The 18,098-nt window shown below is 43.3% G+C and overlaps 1 protein-coding gene across 1 annotated transcript in view; it reads left to right on the top strand.

The window, feature by feature from the left end:
* Positions 1–7,007: 7,007 nt before the first annotated feature.
* ACBD6 (acyl-CoA binding domain containing 6) overlaps positions 7,008–18,098 on the top strand; it is a gene marked incomplete at both ends in the record, with an annotated part of 77,244 nt that continues 66,153 nt past the window's right edge. The window contains 2 exons of the mRNA XM_009874623.1: positions 7,008–7,072; positions 7,594–7,690. Coding sequence (XP_009872925.1) covers positions 7,008–7,072; positions 7,594–7,690 — 162 coding nt within the window. The remainder of the gene's footprint in view (positions 7,073–7,593; positions 7,691–18,098) is intronic.

Genomic DNA, 18,098 nt, shown 5'->3' with positions numbered 1-18,098 from the left:
GGGGTGACCCTGCCTGCACCCCTCGCCTCTGCTGCCGGCGGAGCGAGGCCGCGTGTGGGTGTTGGTGTTGGGTTCAGCCTTTGGCCTTGGCTGAGCCGGGTCGCCAGTGGGTTGGTGGCCTGTCCCGAGTGGCCGCTGAGTCCTGGTGCAGTAACTTGACCGGCTGGTAGAGCCAGGCTGGGCTGGGGGAGACTGGGACGGGTCAGAGAAGATGGTTGGGGTGGTTTGTGGTCGCGCCTGGTCCTCTCTGCCCTGTTAGAGACATCAGGGATCTGTGATTACGACCCAGCTCTGAGTGTTCTTTGGGGGTTTGATGCAACCGCATGAAGAATGTGCCTGTGGAGGGCTGTACGGGAGACTGGGAAACTGCACTAGTTGGTTCTGGTTGTGATGTTGGACATGACTCCTTTTCCTCTTCAGTCCCTGAGAATCGAGCAAACTGTAGGGTACGTCCTGTGGGAATACACTGTGTGACTTTCCTGCTCCTGTGGGAGGAGTTACGTAAAGCAAAAAAAGCACTCATTGAGATACAAAAGACCTGGAGAAACAGAAGACTTGCAAGCCTTGTATGCCTAAAGAGTAAAAGTACAAATATGACGTAGGTATTGTGGCAAGAGATGCTGCCTTGACTTGAAAACTGACTCCCACCCATTTGGTTAATAGTTGAAGTTGGGTGTCCACATTTTCCTCATGATTTTCCTTCTGTTCAGAATACCCTTGTCCTACTGCTGCCACTTAGAAATGCTTTCATTTTTTAATGCAATATTTAATTATGCTCTAAGATGGTGGCTCCTAGGCTGTGGTTTGTGGACCATTAATTATACTGAAAGCAGACTCGTCACATGAGGATTAGTTTTCATTTTTTTTTTCTTTTCTAGTGTTTAAACAGGTCTCCAGGTTTTTCTTTCCCTTTCTTAGAAAAATGAAGATAGAAAAAAAAAAAAAGCAAACTAGGGGAGAACTTTTATAAATAACAAGACCATGTCTAGGATTAGATTAAAAGGAGTGTTTTTTCTCTTCTGTGATTTTTTTTTTGTATGTGTTCTCAGGGCACTTGCTGCAAATAACATTTTTTGCTCTGTTGCAAACGCTTGGTAACTGTCCTGGGTGGAAATGGAAAGGCATCGTTAGCTTGTGATTGTGAACTGACTCCAGAGGGTTTCCTGGTGTTAGCTCTGTAATACCAGCAAGATGTTTAATGTTAAAAATCACTTAAATCAGAAACTGTTTCACAAATGTTTTGATACAAGTCAGAAAAAGCTGATAATCGACACTCTGTCAGCACAGACTTCTGTTTGCCTTCAGCTGAGAGGAACAGGGCACTTCCGTCCTCTTCTCCATCCTTCTTGTCCCTGGCCCGTGAGGATACAGCAGCAAGTGCCTGTGTGCTCCTTGATTCCAGGCTGTGCTTGCCTCCTGGATTTCTGTGCCTTTAGTTTCCCAGAAAGGTGCCATCCCTGTTACAGAGTGCCTGAGTTGATGATCTCGGAGGTCTTTTCCAGCCTCAACAATTCTGTGGAGGGTGGCACTGCTGGTGGAGAAGCTTGCTAGCACAGCTGCTGCAGGATTATGTTCCGCTACCTTTGAGTTTCGCAGCGTTCTGTGCTTTAAATCAAGACGAGGGCGCTTAATCCAAGTTTCCTGTATTTAATTATAGCAGCCCTATCAGTATGCATAATGGGCTGCTAATATATTACTCTGGTGGGCAGTAGTATTGCCAGCACACAAAAGGTGCTGACTCAGATCTGTCCGCTGTCCTTGATTTGGCACCCTTGTCTTTCCTCAATTTAGTGTTTTGTGTCACTGAGGGCTTTGATTTAAGACACAGCACCATCATAAAAGAGGTGACAGCAACAGCTGAGCTCTCTGTTAAAATACTGTATATTATTTATTTCAAACTCTTGGGGTATATAGGCATTTTCCTGGAATTTTATTGCCTTTTATTGGAGGCCATTTCAGGATTTTATTACTTTTCTCTCTGATTTTGTTTATGTGTCAGTGACTTGAAAATAAGGGAATTGCTTAGTTGTCATCTCCAGTGAGGTTTTTAGAAGATGTTGCTGAGTTTATGACTCTGCTCCAGAACAGGAGGAAGAACAAACTAGTTGGTAGGTCTCTAGACTGGGACTAATCTTTCTGTTTCTCCCCCTGCTTTCTGCGTGGCTTCGAGCAAATAATTTGCGTGTACCTTGAATTTGTAGTGGTGAAGTGAAGACAGCGCTTGCCTGCCGTGCTGAGGATGAGAAAAATCTGAGGTTCAGAAAGAAGCTGGTGATGGGGATTGATGTTTTTCAGAGAGGGGAGAGGATCCAGAACTTGCTGAAAATGGTCGGATTGAGAAAAACCTGCCCTGTCAGGGAGGTGTGCCGGTGCCTAAGGAAAGGAAATGTGGGGAAACACAGACAAGCTGGAAGTCTGGTGATGTTGGCAAAACCAGGCTTGTGCTGTCTCTGAGTGTAGGCTCCATATAATCCCATTTTTTGGTGATACCTTTCAAATATTGTAGAGCATGATGTCATAACTCTGCCCTGAACGTGGAAGCTTCTGCCTGCTGCTTCCTGTTGCCCGGAGCGTCGCTTTCTCGGTCTCTCTGGGACGCAGAGCTCCTTGGTTGTCAGAGTCAGGACCCCTTGCCTTTTGTGGCTGATGTTTGCTTGTGCTTCCTTACGCCCTGCTTGCAATCATAGAATCATAGAACAATTCAGGTTGGAAAAGAATTCAGGCTGGAAAAGACCCTTGGGATCATCGAGTCCAACCATTGACCCTACACTACAAGGACACCCCTAAACCACATCACCCAACACCACGTCTAAGCGACACTTGCCCCCCTAGGCAGTCTGTTCCAGGGTCTGACCACTCTTTCCGTGAAGAATTTCTTCCTAATGTCCAGCCTAAACTTGCCCTGGTGCAACTTGAAACCGTTCCCCCTGGTTCTGTCCCTAATTCCCTGTGAGAAGAGACCAGCACCAACTTCTCTACAGTGTCCTTTCACGTAGTTGTAGAGCATGAGGAGATCCCCCCTCAGCCTCCTCTTCATCAAACTGAACAGACCCAGCTCCCTCAATCGCTCCTCATAAGGTCTGTTCTCCAAGCCCTTCACCAGTCAGTTGCTTTCCCATGGGTTTGGGCAGGAACAGGCAGGAATTCTTGCCATGCCGAAGGAATTCAGCTTGTTAGGCCTGTGCATGGTTTGAGCTTGGTCCTGCTGCCCGTGGAGGTGAGTTCTGTGCTTGATGCTACTGGGCAGGGAGGCTGCAAAGATGATTCACTTTACAAGATTTACAGTCAAATAAGAATATCTGGCTGGAACTCTCTGCTGTGGAAACGCATTAGTTGAAAAATTATCAAAGAACCGTTTTCCCACCACCAGCCAGGTGGGAGCAGGGAAGGGTCAGCTGTGGAGGGATGGGTGAGGAGAATCTCAAGGGGTCTGGAGCAGCAGCTGATGGTGTGCGGCACTGACGTGTCTCTGAGATGCGAGATGTTGGTCTGAGTGCTCTTCTGAATGTTGTGACCTTCAGCTCTCGGGTGAAGGCTTTATCCCAGATTTCTAAATTGCCATTTTGGCCACAAATGGGGATGTCTGCAGACGCTTCCCATTTGGAGCTGCCTAGGTCGTGTTTGTACGATTCACAACAACTCTGCATGCAGAAGCGATACCAGGAAAGTATTTTATGTGTTCTGGCTGCCTTTTTTTTAATGCAGCTGATGAACTGTAAACGAGAGCTAAGCATCGAGTGAGCAGTCAGGCCCCTGGAGACCACCAATAATTATTTTGTGGACACAGAACAAGAGACTCTGCCTTGAAATACTAATATAGCCTCTTGTCTTCCTGCTGCTTATGGAGAAAAACAGCTTTTGAGGCTGTCCAAGGGGTTTAAGCAGGAGGGCAGAGTCCTTCACAAAATTCCCCTCCAGTTTTTGCCGTGAATTTGCGCTGGCATATTTGGGTAAAACCTCCCTTCCTCAGCTCTCACGCTTGGGTCCCTTCTAATGTTAGATTCCTCTTTGATTTCTGATGCATTATGGTGTCTTGCAGCAAAAAGAGTGAAGCCAAAATCTTTATCTTCTTTTTTTTTTTCCCCACAAAACCACTGCAAGCCTTTTTAATATATCTTAAAATAGCACACAGGGCACAAGTGCACATTTTTTATTTTTTTTTTAGCTCTTGATGGATGAAATTTAACTACTGTTCCGTGATTTGTATTACTATCATTGTTACTAACAGTCTTTCCCGATGCTAGAACAGCCTTTGAATGCTGAATCTAAAGAGAAGGAAACTGCTGTCGTGTTTTGATGATGGCAGTGGAAAATTAAAACAAGATTTTTATTTCTTTTAATCCAGCTTGGCCAATTTTTGCAGGTTAGATATTAAACTAAAGAACCGTCAAGCAGGCATTTTCCATACAGGTAATCAGTTTGCATTTCATTTCCATGTTTGTTTTGCTTTTTAAAACAAGTGGTCCAACTCACCTCTGAGCACAGGAGAAAACATTTACACTGCATGAATTGTGACTGATTTATAGGACTTAACTGTGGCTAAGCCTCTTCTGTTTCTCCATGAAATGCGATATATTGTTTTAAAGGCCAGCTGAGATGTTCTAATTTGAATGAATTGCTCACTGGGAGACGGTCAGAGGTACAGAAAATGAATTTCAGTTACAGTCACTCATATCCTCTAACACTTTAAATGAAAACATAGTGTAACTAATAAATATTTCTCAGCGTGGGCCTGGTCTCTTTAAAGCCTGATTAATGATTCCGTCTTCAGCATAAAATCCCCACCCTGTTAAGGTGAAGAATTGTTAGTTGATTTAAGCACTTCACCTGCCTGAACGCTTGGGCATATTTCATGAGACGTTTGATGGATGCGGTTTAGTTTTGCTTGGCTGACAAAATGTTCACCCAGCAGCTTTTGCTCCCCTCCAGAACATACCCGTGTCTTTTCCCCGGGGATCTGTTGAAATATCTGTTTCACGCTGGGGTTTCTTGGCACTGGGCTGTGCCCCGTGTTCCTGGGACTCGCTGTGATAAACTGCTGCCCAGGGGCTGTTGCCTTTGGAGCTGTGCTTCTGCTGCGGCTCCTACAGTCTTTCATCCATCATCCCGGTGGGATATATTGCACTTTCATTTTAAAAAAAAAAAAAGCCTCTATTTAAAAATTAAAAAAAAGCTACACAACAAAACTACCACGCTTTGTGTAAATTCATGGCACAATGATACTTTCATCTCGGTTAGATTTGGTTTATCAGTGACACCTGTGCACAAGGGGGCTTTATTTTTTAGGAGAAAGTGTTACTGAAAATCATAACCAAGAAAACTCTCTAAACTAAATGATAGTTTAGGAGACTGACATGGGTTTACTAACGAAGTTGCCCAAGTTTGGGTGCTAGGTGAAATTTGCATACCATGCCAAAAAACTACAGTATGTTTATATTGTAACTTAATTAGTATAAGCATGCCTACTTTTACAATTACGGGCTAGTGATAACTGTTCTATTATTGGTTAAATATGTGTAAATTAACCTTGTGTCTTATGCAAATTAGCAGGCATGATCCCTGCAGGTGGTGACGGGCAAGTTTTCTTTGGCCTGAACTGAGTCGGTGGTAGTGATCTTCACCTGCAGCCTGTCTTTCAGTCTTTTACAAACAGCTCAGTGATATTTATGCACCGCTTAATCTCCAAAATGAAAACTTTTGACTAGGAGACTCTTGCTTCAGTCTGGGCCAAACCATGCTCAAGGATGAACAGCCTCTTTATTCTCTCGAAATAACAGTCTGCTTGTTCTCCCTAGGTACATCCTAGCTTACTAGCTTTTCTACTAATTGGCTCGAAGATGTGCTTGTCACCTTTTGGGAGCATTCTTTGAAGGATCGATTCACCACCCTTAAGACAGTAAAGATTGTTTTGCCACCCTTAAGGCAACAAAAGGAGCAGTGATAACAGCCAGGTCTGGTGGGTCCTGACCAATATTCCCTTGAGGCTTCAGACACATTCACTTACATGTTCTTCTAAGCTGACTTCAAGAAAATACCTGCTACCCAAATCTCAACCTGCCAGTTGCTCTGTTCTTGAGGCAATTGTCAGCAGATCATGGTTATGGCTTTGGAGCCCTGGGCAGGCACAGCTTGTGTCAGCCCTCTGTGTGCCCCTTTGTGGGAGGAGATCTGGAGGATGGACTTCCCTGCAGTGAGAGGACGGGCTTTGTCCCATCCGGATGCTGCCCTATAGAAAACTCCCTGAATCCCGCTGGCACCAAGTCCATTTTGTCCTGGCTATGAGATTGCTTTATTTTTTTCCCCATACATCTCTCTATAGATTCTGACTTGTTCCCTTGCTTCCCTGGGTTGTTTGTTTGTTTGTTTGTTTGTTTGTTCCCCCCCTTCACATTTTAATTTCTAGCTTGCTTCTGATGGGCTGGTTCATCTCCGGCGCTCAGGCCTTGACTTGTCTCTCGTGTAGTGATTCCTGTGCAGGCAGATGTCTTGGAGCAAATTGAGAAGCTGCTTGGTGTTCCTTTGCTCTGAATTTGTCCCCTTGCCTTCCAGAGGACCTTGAAAAGAATTAAGCCAAGTCTGTTTCCTTAAGCTTTGTGTGGAAGCAGGTGAATTTCAGCCCTAATGAATAATCATCTCTGTAGAAACCCTCATCAACAAAATTTTTCTGGATACTGGTGGAGTGCGAAGCATTTGGCTGGGTAATAAACATAACATTAAGTGAGAAATCACTTGCTGGTTATCTCTGTTGGGTAATGCGTGCAAAAGAAATGAGCTGCATAACAAAATTGCTTCCCTGGCATCACGCTAAGAAGACACAGGGATGCAGAGGTGTTAATATCTGCAAGATTGCTAAAATGAGGCTTGAATTTTGCCCATTCTTTCCCTAAAAAACCTTCCCTCTGACACAAGGACAAAATTACCCTGAAACCACCAGAACACAGTATTTCCTTATGCAAGTTGCCTTCCCTTTGCTTTGTTCTAACAGAAGGAAAATTTCTTTTCTTTAGGTGAAATTTGGAACCTGTAACACACCCAAGCCAAGCTTCTTTGATTTTGAGGGAAAGCAGAAATGGTAAGAGGAAATCCTTATAATTCCTAGCAATTTCTGGCTCTGCTTTTTGTTGAATCATGTCTCACCTGGTGACAGATTATGGACCTAGAGGATGTCAACTCTGCGAGTCTGCCACTGAACTGGCTTAAAAATCCTTTGTTTAATAGGGAAGTGTTTACTGCTGTGCCTGATACAGATGTGAAATACCAGGCTCCTGATTTTACCTTGTTCATCCTGAGCTAGCCTGCATGCAACAATTTTGTGAAAATAGCTTTACAAACGGGTTTATTTTGCAAATACAAACGATATTCCAGCCTGCATCGGGATGCCCTGAAAGGTCCTTTCACAGTGGAGCGCTGCACCGACAGTGGCCGTTTGGGGCTTCAGACAAAAGTTGGCCATTTCAAACTGAATGAAAGATGACTTTACACCCTGGGAAAGTATTTAGATAAATCTTTTTTGTGTGTGTTCCACTGGTGACACTGTATAAACGTGTTGGGCTGTCTCCGGGTGGCTCACTGATGTTTTGCGCTCTCTCCTAGGGAGGCTTGGAAAGCCCTGGGAGATACCAGCCCTCATCAAGCAATGCAGGAGTATGTTGCTACGGTTAAAAAACTGGACCCCAGTTGGAATCCACAGGTGGGGAACTTGTTCAGAAAACAAACCAGTTGTTTGTCAAGCCGACAGCGGTTTGGATTCACACAGATTTTAGTTGCTGCGAGGTGAACTTCATTTTAAGCAGAAAAAGGTCTAAATTAATTTTTAAAACTCTCCTTTTGTTATGACTGAAGCATAAAGAACCACCTCCTTCATTCACAGTCATCTTCATTATAATGAGCGTGTGCACAGGGTTGGTTTGGCTGTAGTGATCTAATTTATTTTGCTTTTATTGGTTCGTGTTGTATTTAGCATGGAAAAATACTTTTTATCCTTTTCTCCTCTTTCTCTTTTCAACTACTATTTAAATGTTGATCAATACGAAGTAATCTCCATAAAAGAGACATGAACTGTGTGATCAATTCTAAAAATGTTTCCTCTTTGTTTCGATGCAGCAAATTACCAAATCTGATTATGATTAGGTACTCCAACATAACAAGTGTATTTCTAAGTCCTGTATGTGTGTGTTATAAGGAGACTGTACTGTCATTTTAATTAATCTGTCTTTCATCTACCAGTTTTATTACTTGAGTACTTAAGCATGTCTTCCTGTTTATAGACTGATTTTTATACAATTTCTAAAGAGGGTTGCTCTTCAGAAAAAGTATTGCCTCTGATGGAGTGGGGATATTTCACTAATAGCAAAATGCTGAAGGCAGGGTAATTTCTTTTTATGGTAGGAAATTGATTCTTTTTTGGTCCTGTGCTTTGGAAGCAAAATCGTTTGTGAGCACAAGCCTATGAATCAAGAGTTTGATCCTCAGTTGTCTTCTGATACTGTTCTGGAGACAAGAATAATTGGTTTTTTTCTTCACTAGTTCATGTTTCATGGTGTTGGTCCTGTTTTTGCAGCAGAGAAATACTGTGATTTAGAGGAAACCCTTTTTAATGCCCTTGGGGAAATTAGTTTTATATTCTGTGCTGTTGGCAAAAGCTAACTGTGTGCTGTGTAAGTTCAAAAGTCTCATGTAGAAATAAAAACCTAAATAATTCAGGTACAAACCTGAATGAAGAAAGTGTTTAGTAGTGTAAAGTGGAACGTGAATATTCATTGAACAATGGGGCGGGGGGGAACACACAAAAATGCCCCAGTTTTTCTGGATTTTTATAGGTAGAACTTCTGTTCATAAGACGACTTTTCGTGCATGGTGACAAGATTAGCTTTGGGTGCTCTTTTCACTCTCTTGCCTCGGAAATACTTATTGTCACAGGTGGGTGACCTTTGGGCTACAAAGTTGTCAGCCAGGAAGGCGGAATGATGTATCAATTAAAAGAAAAGATATTTTAAAGAAGCCATATAGCAAACAAAGCGTTTGCAGCCCTGCTCCCCTTTTCCCCTGAGGCGAGGAATGAACGTGTGCTTTACATTGAAGGAGTCTGGAGAGGAGGTTACATTTAAAAGTTGGCAATAAAGTACAGGTGACTTTCCTTTCTTGAAAGAAGTCACCTGTCTCTCCTACTATATCTTCCTTTTAATTCCGCTTTTATACAACCTAAATGCTATCAGGAGTCCTCTCATTCTCATGCCTCATGCTGCTCTGTACTTTTTTTGTTCTCCCAACTAAATTCACCTTCTGGAGCCACGAGAGGGAGCTCTGTTCTTTAAAATAATGGAGATGCATGTGTCAGGGGATTGAGATAAAATAGCTATTTTAGTCTTCAAATTTCAAATTGGATTTATAGGAAAGATCTGTGGGTACATTACAAGGTGCTTCATCACTGTCATTATGTCTCCTTTTGCATGCTCATCTGCTGGCTTCCTTTGAATTTTTCTTGCATTCAGTAGATCATGAATGAAGTACTAGTATTTGGTTAAAAGTGATATATAATGTTTGATACAAATTTGAAAAGTTTCTTTCAGATCCTTATGGATTATGAATAGTAATTACAGTGCGAGAGTGTTGAATTTCTCGTTGTGCAGCTTCGTGAATTTTGCTATTGTAAAGCTTTCTCAGTATTAGCTATATAATTTCTTTTCAACAGTTCATCTCTCCCGTAAAGTTGTTTTTGTTATCTTTTATCCCCTTCAGTCTCCTGTTTCATATATTTGCAAAGGGTTATTAGTGTCCTGATCCTTTAGTACTAAATATGCAAAATTTAAAACTTAAAAATACCTTATCTTTTTCATAGGTTCATTTTTTTTTTCCCCTGAGTGGATTTGCTGCTGTTCTGCAGGTTTCAGGCTGTCACTATTTTTCATAATAAATAGAATGGAACTAAATGCAATATTTCCTACGCGGTCCAAATAGATCGACTTTGTTCCTTTATCTTGAAAGAATGAATCAATGAAGAATCATATTGACCTTGCAGTTTCTCTATTAGTACATTTTCAGCATCAGACTATAACTGCTATAATTACTATCATTGCTTGCTCTGGATGAAAAAAAACCTCCAAACCTGAAGCAGAAGCACTCTGATGCAGTAGGAGCACCCTGAATTTGTGTTCCAAAGCAATGAGAACACGAGCAGCAGCCAAAATCTATCCCAGCTTCAGGTTTGGTGTACGTGCACTTCAGGAGCCGACTGGCTGTGGAGAGGCAGTGGCACGGCTGTTCTGCTCTGTGAAGCTGGTCGAGGCAGATCTCTTAGCTCATCTCCATGACAGTTTCCAACGTGGTTTTGTTTCTTCTTCACCCTTGCTACTAGCCTGTTGCCTGTTACTCGTACCTAATCTCTTTTTTTCAGAGCTTTGTCTAAAACTGGGAAAGGAATTACCACAGCACGTTTTCAGCAATGTTGCTTGCTTAGAGAAATCTTTAAAATAGCAGATAGTCTAAAGGATATCGAGGTGAGATCTTTTGACTTGACATTCATGGATCTGTCTGGATCTCCTTGCTGTGCTGATCTTGAACCCAGAAGTCTAGAACCAGCTATCACAATTGCCTTTCTGAATTCTTTGCAGTTAGGTCTTATGTGGATACAGGTCTTACTGTATTTTACTCCCTTTCCCAAGCACAGCTGTTAGTAGGAGATCAGGGCTCTACTTTTCCATGCTTGTCTCCCTTCTCCTCTTGATGCAGTCTTCCTCTGTCATCTTCTACCTTTTAGCACATCTTTTGTTTCTTGTTCTTTCTTGTGAGTCATTCCTTTCAGTCTGAAGTTCCAGGCAGTGCAAAGGTAATTGCTTGGACCGGCTCCGCTCTATTTGCATATTTCAGAGACATCACCTGTCCTTCAAGTCTATTCACTCTTCCTCCAGAACAGAGAATAATTTATGAAGCAATTCTCTTGCATTCTCTACCCTTAAACAGAAATGTTTCATGCCATCAACACTTCCTGCTGCTTTGGGTCCTGCAGAGACCCAAACGCTTCTCCTGCATTCGCCTGTGGTCTGTCCACTTTCCTGGCAGCAAATGACACGTTGCTGTCGGTGGCTTTTGCTGCCGTGCGTGTGAGTTTGGCAGTGACACTCGTCTCTCCCTGCCAGCCACCTGCAGCTTATTGCCTACGCAGGTTCGTTCTTCTGACCCCTCTCTCGCTCCGCGGTACCCGCTGTTGGGGTGCTGTCCTGGCAGAGTGGGTTTGGGGATTTACGGAGCTTCACCTCCACGAGTTGGTTCTCTCACATCTTTACGTGATAACTTTGTTCTCGTGCACGACACAGTCTCTGCTGTATAACTGGGCACTTCTTCTGGTTTTTAGGATGGTCTGAGTGGCTGTATTCCCGTTCTCCCACGCGCTCTAAAATTCTCCTCTGTTACGTATTTGGTATGACACGTCTCTGCTGGCTTTAAAGCATAACGGGTTTTTTCAAACCTCAGGTTGACGTGGGAGCTTGTGTCTGCTGGCTCTGACCACCCAGGAGCGGGACAGCACCTCTTTTGCTCGGCAGCCTCGTACACGTCACTTCAGCCGAGCTGGTGTCGCAAGGGCCGTGGGTGGAGGCGTGTGCACAATGCTGCGGTGAGGCCGTTAGCTCTTTATTGATTGTTTCTTCTAACAAGACGGTTATATGGCACAGCTTGAACAATAAAAATAAATAATAAGAAGAGCATCCAGATTTGCTCATCGGTTTTTAGCCTTCCATTTGCTGATTGCAGTTTTGGCATCTCTTGGTTCTAAATATTTCCTTTTTCCTATTTCTTATATTGCACAATTACCAGTTCCAATCTCAACAGCTTGTCACACTGCTAACTTCAGTGGCATCTTTCCCCAAACACGTAGAGGCCGTCTGTCTGTTTGCTTTGACTGCTGAAACTTGCAGGAGGACTTAGTGATTTTCTATTTCTGTATTTGAAAAAATGGCATTTTAACTTGACTTGACTTCACCAATAACGCACTTAGTAAGATTTCTGCTGTGTAGTGAGGAAAGCTGCATGTGAGGAATCTGAAGAGCAGAGACATGTCTCTAAGATAAAGCAGGAAAAGGACTCGAATTCAGAGAAAACAGACAATCCATCAAACATCTTTTTAAGCTCTTAAAGGCTTGAAATTCCGATGCTGATGTTTGTAGGAGAGAGACTTGTCTGTGGTTTGTTTGGGTTTTTCTTTTTTTCTTTTTTTTTGCCCCCAACTACTGTTCTGTGCCTTGAGCAGAGGAGGATTTATTTCTCTGTAGTCTGGATGAAATAGTCAGTAGAAGTAAAATCTCTTTTTTGCTGTGTTGGTGTGGGAGCACCGAGTTGTCCAGGTAGCTGGAAAACCTGTAGGAATTAGACAAAATTTATTTGCCCAGTGGGTGTTTTGGCAGGAAGTACTGCAGGGGGCAATATTTGATCAGGCTGGGTGGTCAGTCACCCTGTGTGCAGGGCTGGGCTCCCTTCCCTGTTGGAATAACCTTTCTCTCTCACAGTTTAAGTGCAACAAGCAAGTTGAAGGTAAAGTGTGGGGAAGAGAATTTGCAGTTTGAGGATATAGCAAAAAGCAGGAGAAACAATTTGCAGAGGAGCTGAGTTTGTGTATATGTTTTTTGTGGGTTGTATCAGGTGTTACTGAAGTATTTTAACAATATATTTAAATTGATGAGCCTCTTGTGTAGGAGCTTCTTGAGCCTTTTGAGGAGGATGTCCAGGGCAGCTTAAAATTTCTGTGGTGACTCAAGGCACTCCGATGCGTAGCCACGCTGTGTATCTACAAGTGTGTATCCAGTGATGTTAAAACAGGTGTTTGGAAATCCAAACCTGAATTTTTCTGATGTTTGGACTGATTGCTCAAATCTGGTCTGTTCAGGTCTGGAGCAAGAAGCTTTGCTCTTTTGTAGTTTATGGGTTTTATGTTTGGTCAACTTTTAAGAATTCATTAGCGAGCGGTAGATCATACTGTAGTTTCAGGCTGGAATCTGCAGAATTCTTGATTAGTACCGCAGGCTAATGGCATTTCTGCTGGAAATTAAGAAATTTGTTAGGAAAACCGTGGTCTGCGAACAAAACGAGTGCACCCATCATGTTTTTCCTGTTTTGTCTATCAAACAGATGTCTCCCTTGATAATCTGTCCAAGCAGCCACCGTTGGTGGTTGGGGAAGAGCAGCAGAGTGGGGTGGGCAGGATTACAAGGGGGATGGGTAGAGCACGAAGGGAAGAGACACAGTTTGGGTCCTGCCTGGCGGGAGCAGCACCTGCCGCCGCGCAGTTCCTTTGGGTAAACGTCTCAATTTATGGCTTAGCCGTGGCTGCAAGGTCAAAAACTTGGAAAACAGGGGCTTGATTTCTTTTCGTGGTATAAAAGCAATTTAATTGCATCGTGTAAAGTGGGAACTAATGGAATTATGGCTGCACTCCTTCAAGCTTGCCTTCCTGGGCCATGCTAATACAGCACTCCGGGAGCCTGCCAGGCTTTGCTCTTCACTGTTTTCCCCTCCCCGTTTCTTTTGGGATTTGGATAGATCTTTGTGTGTTAGTTCAGGCACTTAGTGGATCTCACGTTTTGCTGTTTCTTTGATTTTGCCCTGATATTAATAATAATGTACTTAAGAATAAAATCTGTAAGAAAATGCAGAAAACAAACTGCACCGTTTGCTGGTTTGTGTTTTGAAAGATCTTGGAGGAAGCAAATCACTGAGATGAATTCATAAATGCTAACCAGGCTCTTCCTCTTTAAAAAAAAAAAAAAACAACAAACAAACAAAACCAGTAAGCCAGATTTTTTTATTATGTTAACAGGAAAGGAAGTGTTAGAAACTAAGAGCAAAACCAAAAACTGATCCACTCTAGGCTTCTGACTTTTGAGGATATAATACTGCGATGTCCTCTGGGTTTAGGCAGCCTTGCAAACTGCAGAGTTGGGCTGAGGGTTTTTTTGGTGAACTGTGGTAGTTTGGTCTCTGTCCTGAGCAGGGTTAGATCTTCACACACAGAGGGATTCTTCTGCCCTGCTGTCTCCTGTCAGCTGGATGAGGGACAGTCCCCAGCATGTGAATGGAGTTCACAGTGGATGCAACTTTCCAGTTTTTGTGCAAGACTACAGTTGAAGTGACCCACCTTATTTTCTCCAGATTGGAAAAACATCACTTTATTAGCTGCACAAATTAGACCTTGAGTGTTTTGCTACTGGAGGGTGCTTTCAGAAAAGATTTTTCTTACTAGCAAGAGGATGTACTCTTGTTGCTGTTGGGCAAGACTGAAATATGAACAAAAGTGAACGTTTCCCCTTCTTCTGCAATAAAGGTGCATCCTCTGCCTTTCTGTACTTTCTCATGGGGAAAGTGTGCTGATGCTTTAAGTACTTGATATAGGTCCTACCCATAAAGAAAGCGATCCATAGGTTATTTGCTGCCTTTCTGTCCCTGTCTTTGCACATGTAACTGTTTATCAGTTTTATTCCATGCAAGATAGCTCTGGCACACCGGGTAGGAGATAGCGTGTTGCCTACCAGCTTTGTCATGTAGGCTTTTATGCTCTGAGCAACAAATCAAATTCACTTTACTAGTTATAGTCAAACCTTTTAAAAGCAACACAGGGCAGTGCAGATCCTCGCTCAGCACTGTGAAGATAACACTGCCATCACTTGGCTGCTGTTTAGGTGCTGTTTAGGATTAATAAAATAGCATGTGTAACTTCTGATTGTAATAATGATAGCGCAGGTGGGAGCTAGTGGTCGTTTGCCATGAACCCGAGCTCTGAGGATGGAGTTCAAGCAAGTAACTCGCACGCCAGGCTTTGGGAAGCTCTGCTGGTGGGGCTGTTGGCTGTGGTGGGCTGGGATTTTGCCTCTGGACAAGCTTGATAAATTAGAGCCCTTTTTCTTTTTTCCAGCATAGAGCAACCAAGATGATGAAGGGAGTGGAGCATCTCCCTGATGAGGAAAGGCTGAGGGAGCTGAATCTCTTTAGTTTGGAGAAGAAGAGACTGAGGGGTGACCTAATTAATGTTTATAAATATGTAAGGGGTGAGTGTCACGAGGATGGAGCAAGGCTCTTCTCGGTGACAACCGATGGTAGGACGAGGGGTAATGGGTTTAAACTGGAACACAAGAGGTTCCACCTAAATTTGAGAAGAAACTTCTTCTCAGTAAGGGTGACAGAGCTCTGGCACAGGCTGTCCAGGGAGGTGGTGGAGTCTCCTTCTCTGGAGACATTCAAAACCCACTTGGATGCCTTCTCCTGTGTAACATCGTCTGGGTGTTCCTGCTCCAGCGGCGGGATTGGACTAAATGATCTTTCGAGGTCCCTTCCAGTCCCTGACGTTCTGTGATTCTGTGATTCTCTTCTGCAGCTGCATTTTACGGTACAGCACAAAGCAAAATGCCAGGTCCAGAGTGAGATTTTTCACATTTTTGGAATTGTGGTTCTGGCAAGCCACGCAGAAGTGAAAAAGTTAAAAAGAACAAGCATGTTACAGTAGAAATGTAAACAGCTGGAACGTGTGTCAGCCTCCCACCCCCTGGGAGTCTGTTGGATTGTTCTCTTTGATTTTACATCTTCGCAGAAATTTATGGTCTCGGCTTCTTTTATTTATGACATTGCAATCCTCATTTAAGCTATTGATTGAAACACAACGGTGCCAAGCTGCAAGCTTGTATTTTAGAAAGGCCCAAGTTTAGCGATACAAACAGTTGTGTATTGAAAGCTGCACTGGAATTCTCTACAGAGGTGACCCATGTTTCTATGTTCCTAAGTTGATTCAAAGTTAAAACTACACTCTCCTTTCTTTTAAGCTGCTTGATCTTGCTAAAAACATACCCTGTGTTAAATATGCAAGGGCTAACTTCTGCTTGTAATGATGTTACCCCTTATTTTTCCAACTTGGATCCAGCAGTGCTGATGCACTATGTTGTTACTGTGGGCAGCATAATATATTCTCTTGCAGCTGCTGGAATGTAACAGGAGTTTTCTGGAATGGCAAGCAAGAAATTGAGGAGGGTCTAGTCATTTTTGACCACCAGTGCAGTGGTTTTGGTTAAACGTTCAAGCAAAGGTGAAATACTTTTTCTTTTGAATACATCAGTGAATAAATTGTCATCATCTTGCACTAATTCGAAAAAACATCTTGTACTATCTGGAATGTATTCAGAAATAAAAAGAATTAATGAGGGATGTCGCTCTGCGTTCCTGATGCCCAATGTGCTGCTGCAGCGCAGTGATGCGTGCGGCATCCCAGCCAGCATCGCGATTCCTGGCTTACTGGTGGATTAAGATACTGCACGCTAGCCAGAGGTAACTGGGGGAAAAAAAATCAAATAAATTTTAATATATATCAAACTACTGGCGTTCAGTGATGACAGGGTGTACCAGAATAAGGCAGGGTACTTTGCTGTGTGAATTTCTCTGCAGCAGAGACCTAGCTGCTTTTTCCTTTCCCCCTTAAGAGATGTTCAGAAGTAAGAGGTATTTCTGAATGGCTTTAGGGCATAGGTATCAGTCCGGACCAGGAGGGTAAGAGGTGCTTTCTCTGCTCAGTTCTAGCTTCCTGTTGGCCAGGTCCCTTCCCCAGCAGTGGAGAGCTTCCCTGGTATCTGTGTACCCCAGTATTTTTCTGGAGTGCCTGGAAACCTAGCGAAACCAGATTTAATATCCGAGTCCTTTCACCCTGGATATCAAAGCGAGGTGGTGGGAGAAGCAGGGACAGTCTCCTCTGCTTGTGGCACGAGGTGGACATTCAGGAGGTGGCTTTTCAGTTGCTCTGCAGCTTGCTTGGGAGCTTGTGGTAGCCAGGGGTCAAACTCCTGCTCCTGTTTCACCCAGCAACCCGTCAGGCTGTGCTAGCAGGTTGACTGTTTTAAATGGGAAAGGGTGCAACCTCTAATAAAAAAAAAAAATCACAAAAAAAACCCAACCAAAAAAAAAACAACCCACACCTTTTTCAAAGTAATTGAGGCAGAGTTTCCAACTTGCTGTGTCAGAAGCTGTTAAAATAAATCAGGAACTTGGGTAGAAATTCCTGGCCTGTCCTGCTGTGGGGTATGTGTTGCCTTAATTTTTATGTGTAGACTTGTAGACACAAGAAGGGTCTATATACCCTGCTGCTTCATGTGACTCTATAAAGGTTGCTTTAAAAGATATAATGTGTTAATTAAAAAGAGCATATGCTTTTGGTTAGAAAATAGCTGTAACTGTTTTATGTATAACATAAGCTATAACATAATTAAGCTGTTTATTTAGTGAAAATACAGCTTTTCGTGTTAGGAAAAGGTTAAGTGGTTATTTTTACCTTGTTTTTTGCATGAAGTATCAAGGAAGTATTGAGTGTAATTACTGGAGATTAAGATTTTGTCTGGATGTGAGCTAACCCATTGGTTAGTGTCTTGTAAATGCTGTTTGTCACCAAGTGGAAAAACTTATCTTTTAAGAGCGCTTATTATATACTACTTAGATACTTGGACACTATTGTACCCCATTACTGCTTTTGGTAAGAAATGATGGTGCTCCTTAAATGTCTGGAGTGCTCCTTAAGTGTCTAGAGCATCCTGTAAGTATTTTGAACGGAACTAACAAACACAAAGGCAGGTAAAGGCTCGGGTACAGCATCAGTGCCCAGGAAAGGCTGCTGGGCAGGCAGCTGCCTCCACATCCTGCTGCATCCTTCTGCCCGAGCCTGGGAAGGGTCACACCGTAACTTCAGAAACCTTCTGTCCCTTCGGGGATGCTCTAGTCCTTCCCCTGCCTGACTCTGTGGGGATAGGGACCGGTGAAGATCTCTTCATTCAGCTGCTTCTCTGTCTGCAGAGCTCGTAAATCCACGTTCTCTCTTCACGAACCAGATCTGCTGGAGGAAAGAAATGTCAGTGGCGCTGGAGCTGTTCCTTTATGAATGGGGAAACTTGCCTCTACCACTGCCTGATGCTCTCTGGCCCAGTGTTGCTCCAGGGAGTAGAGTATGTAAATAGGCAGGCGGAGGGTGGGGCTGATGTTCTTTCTTTATTCCTCAAGAGTTTAGGGTTGTCTTCAGCTTTCCTGCTTCATCCCAAGCTTCAGCTTTCCTGCTTCATCCCAAGCTTCGGCCTTCCTGTTTCATT

Source organism: Apaloderma vittatum, unplaced genomic scaffold, assembly GCF_000703405.1.
Source record: "Apaloderma vittatum isolate BGI_N311 unplaced genomic scaffold, ASM70340v1 scaffold2348, whole genome shotgun sequence".
Classification (NCBI taxonomy): Eukaryota; Metazoa; Chordata; class Aves; order Trogoniformes; family Trogonidae; genus Apaloderma; species Apaloderma vittatum.
This window is presented reverse-complemented; position numbering and strand designations above follow the sequence as displayed.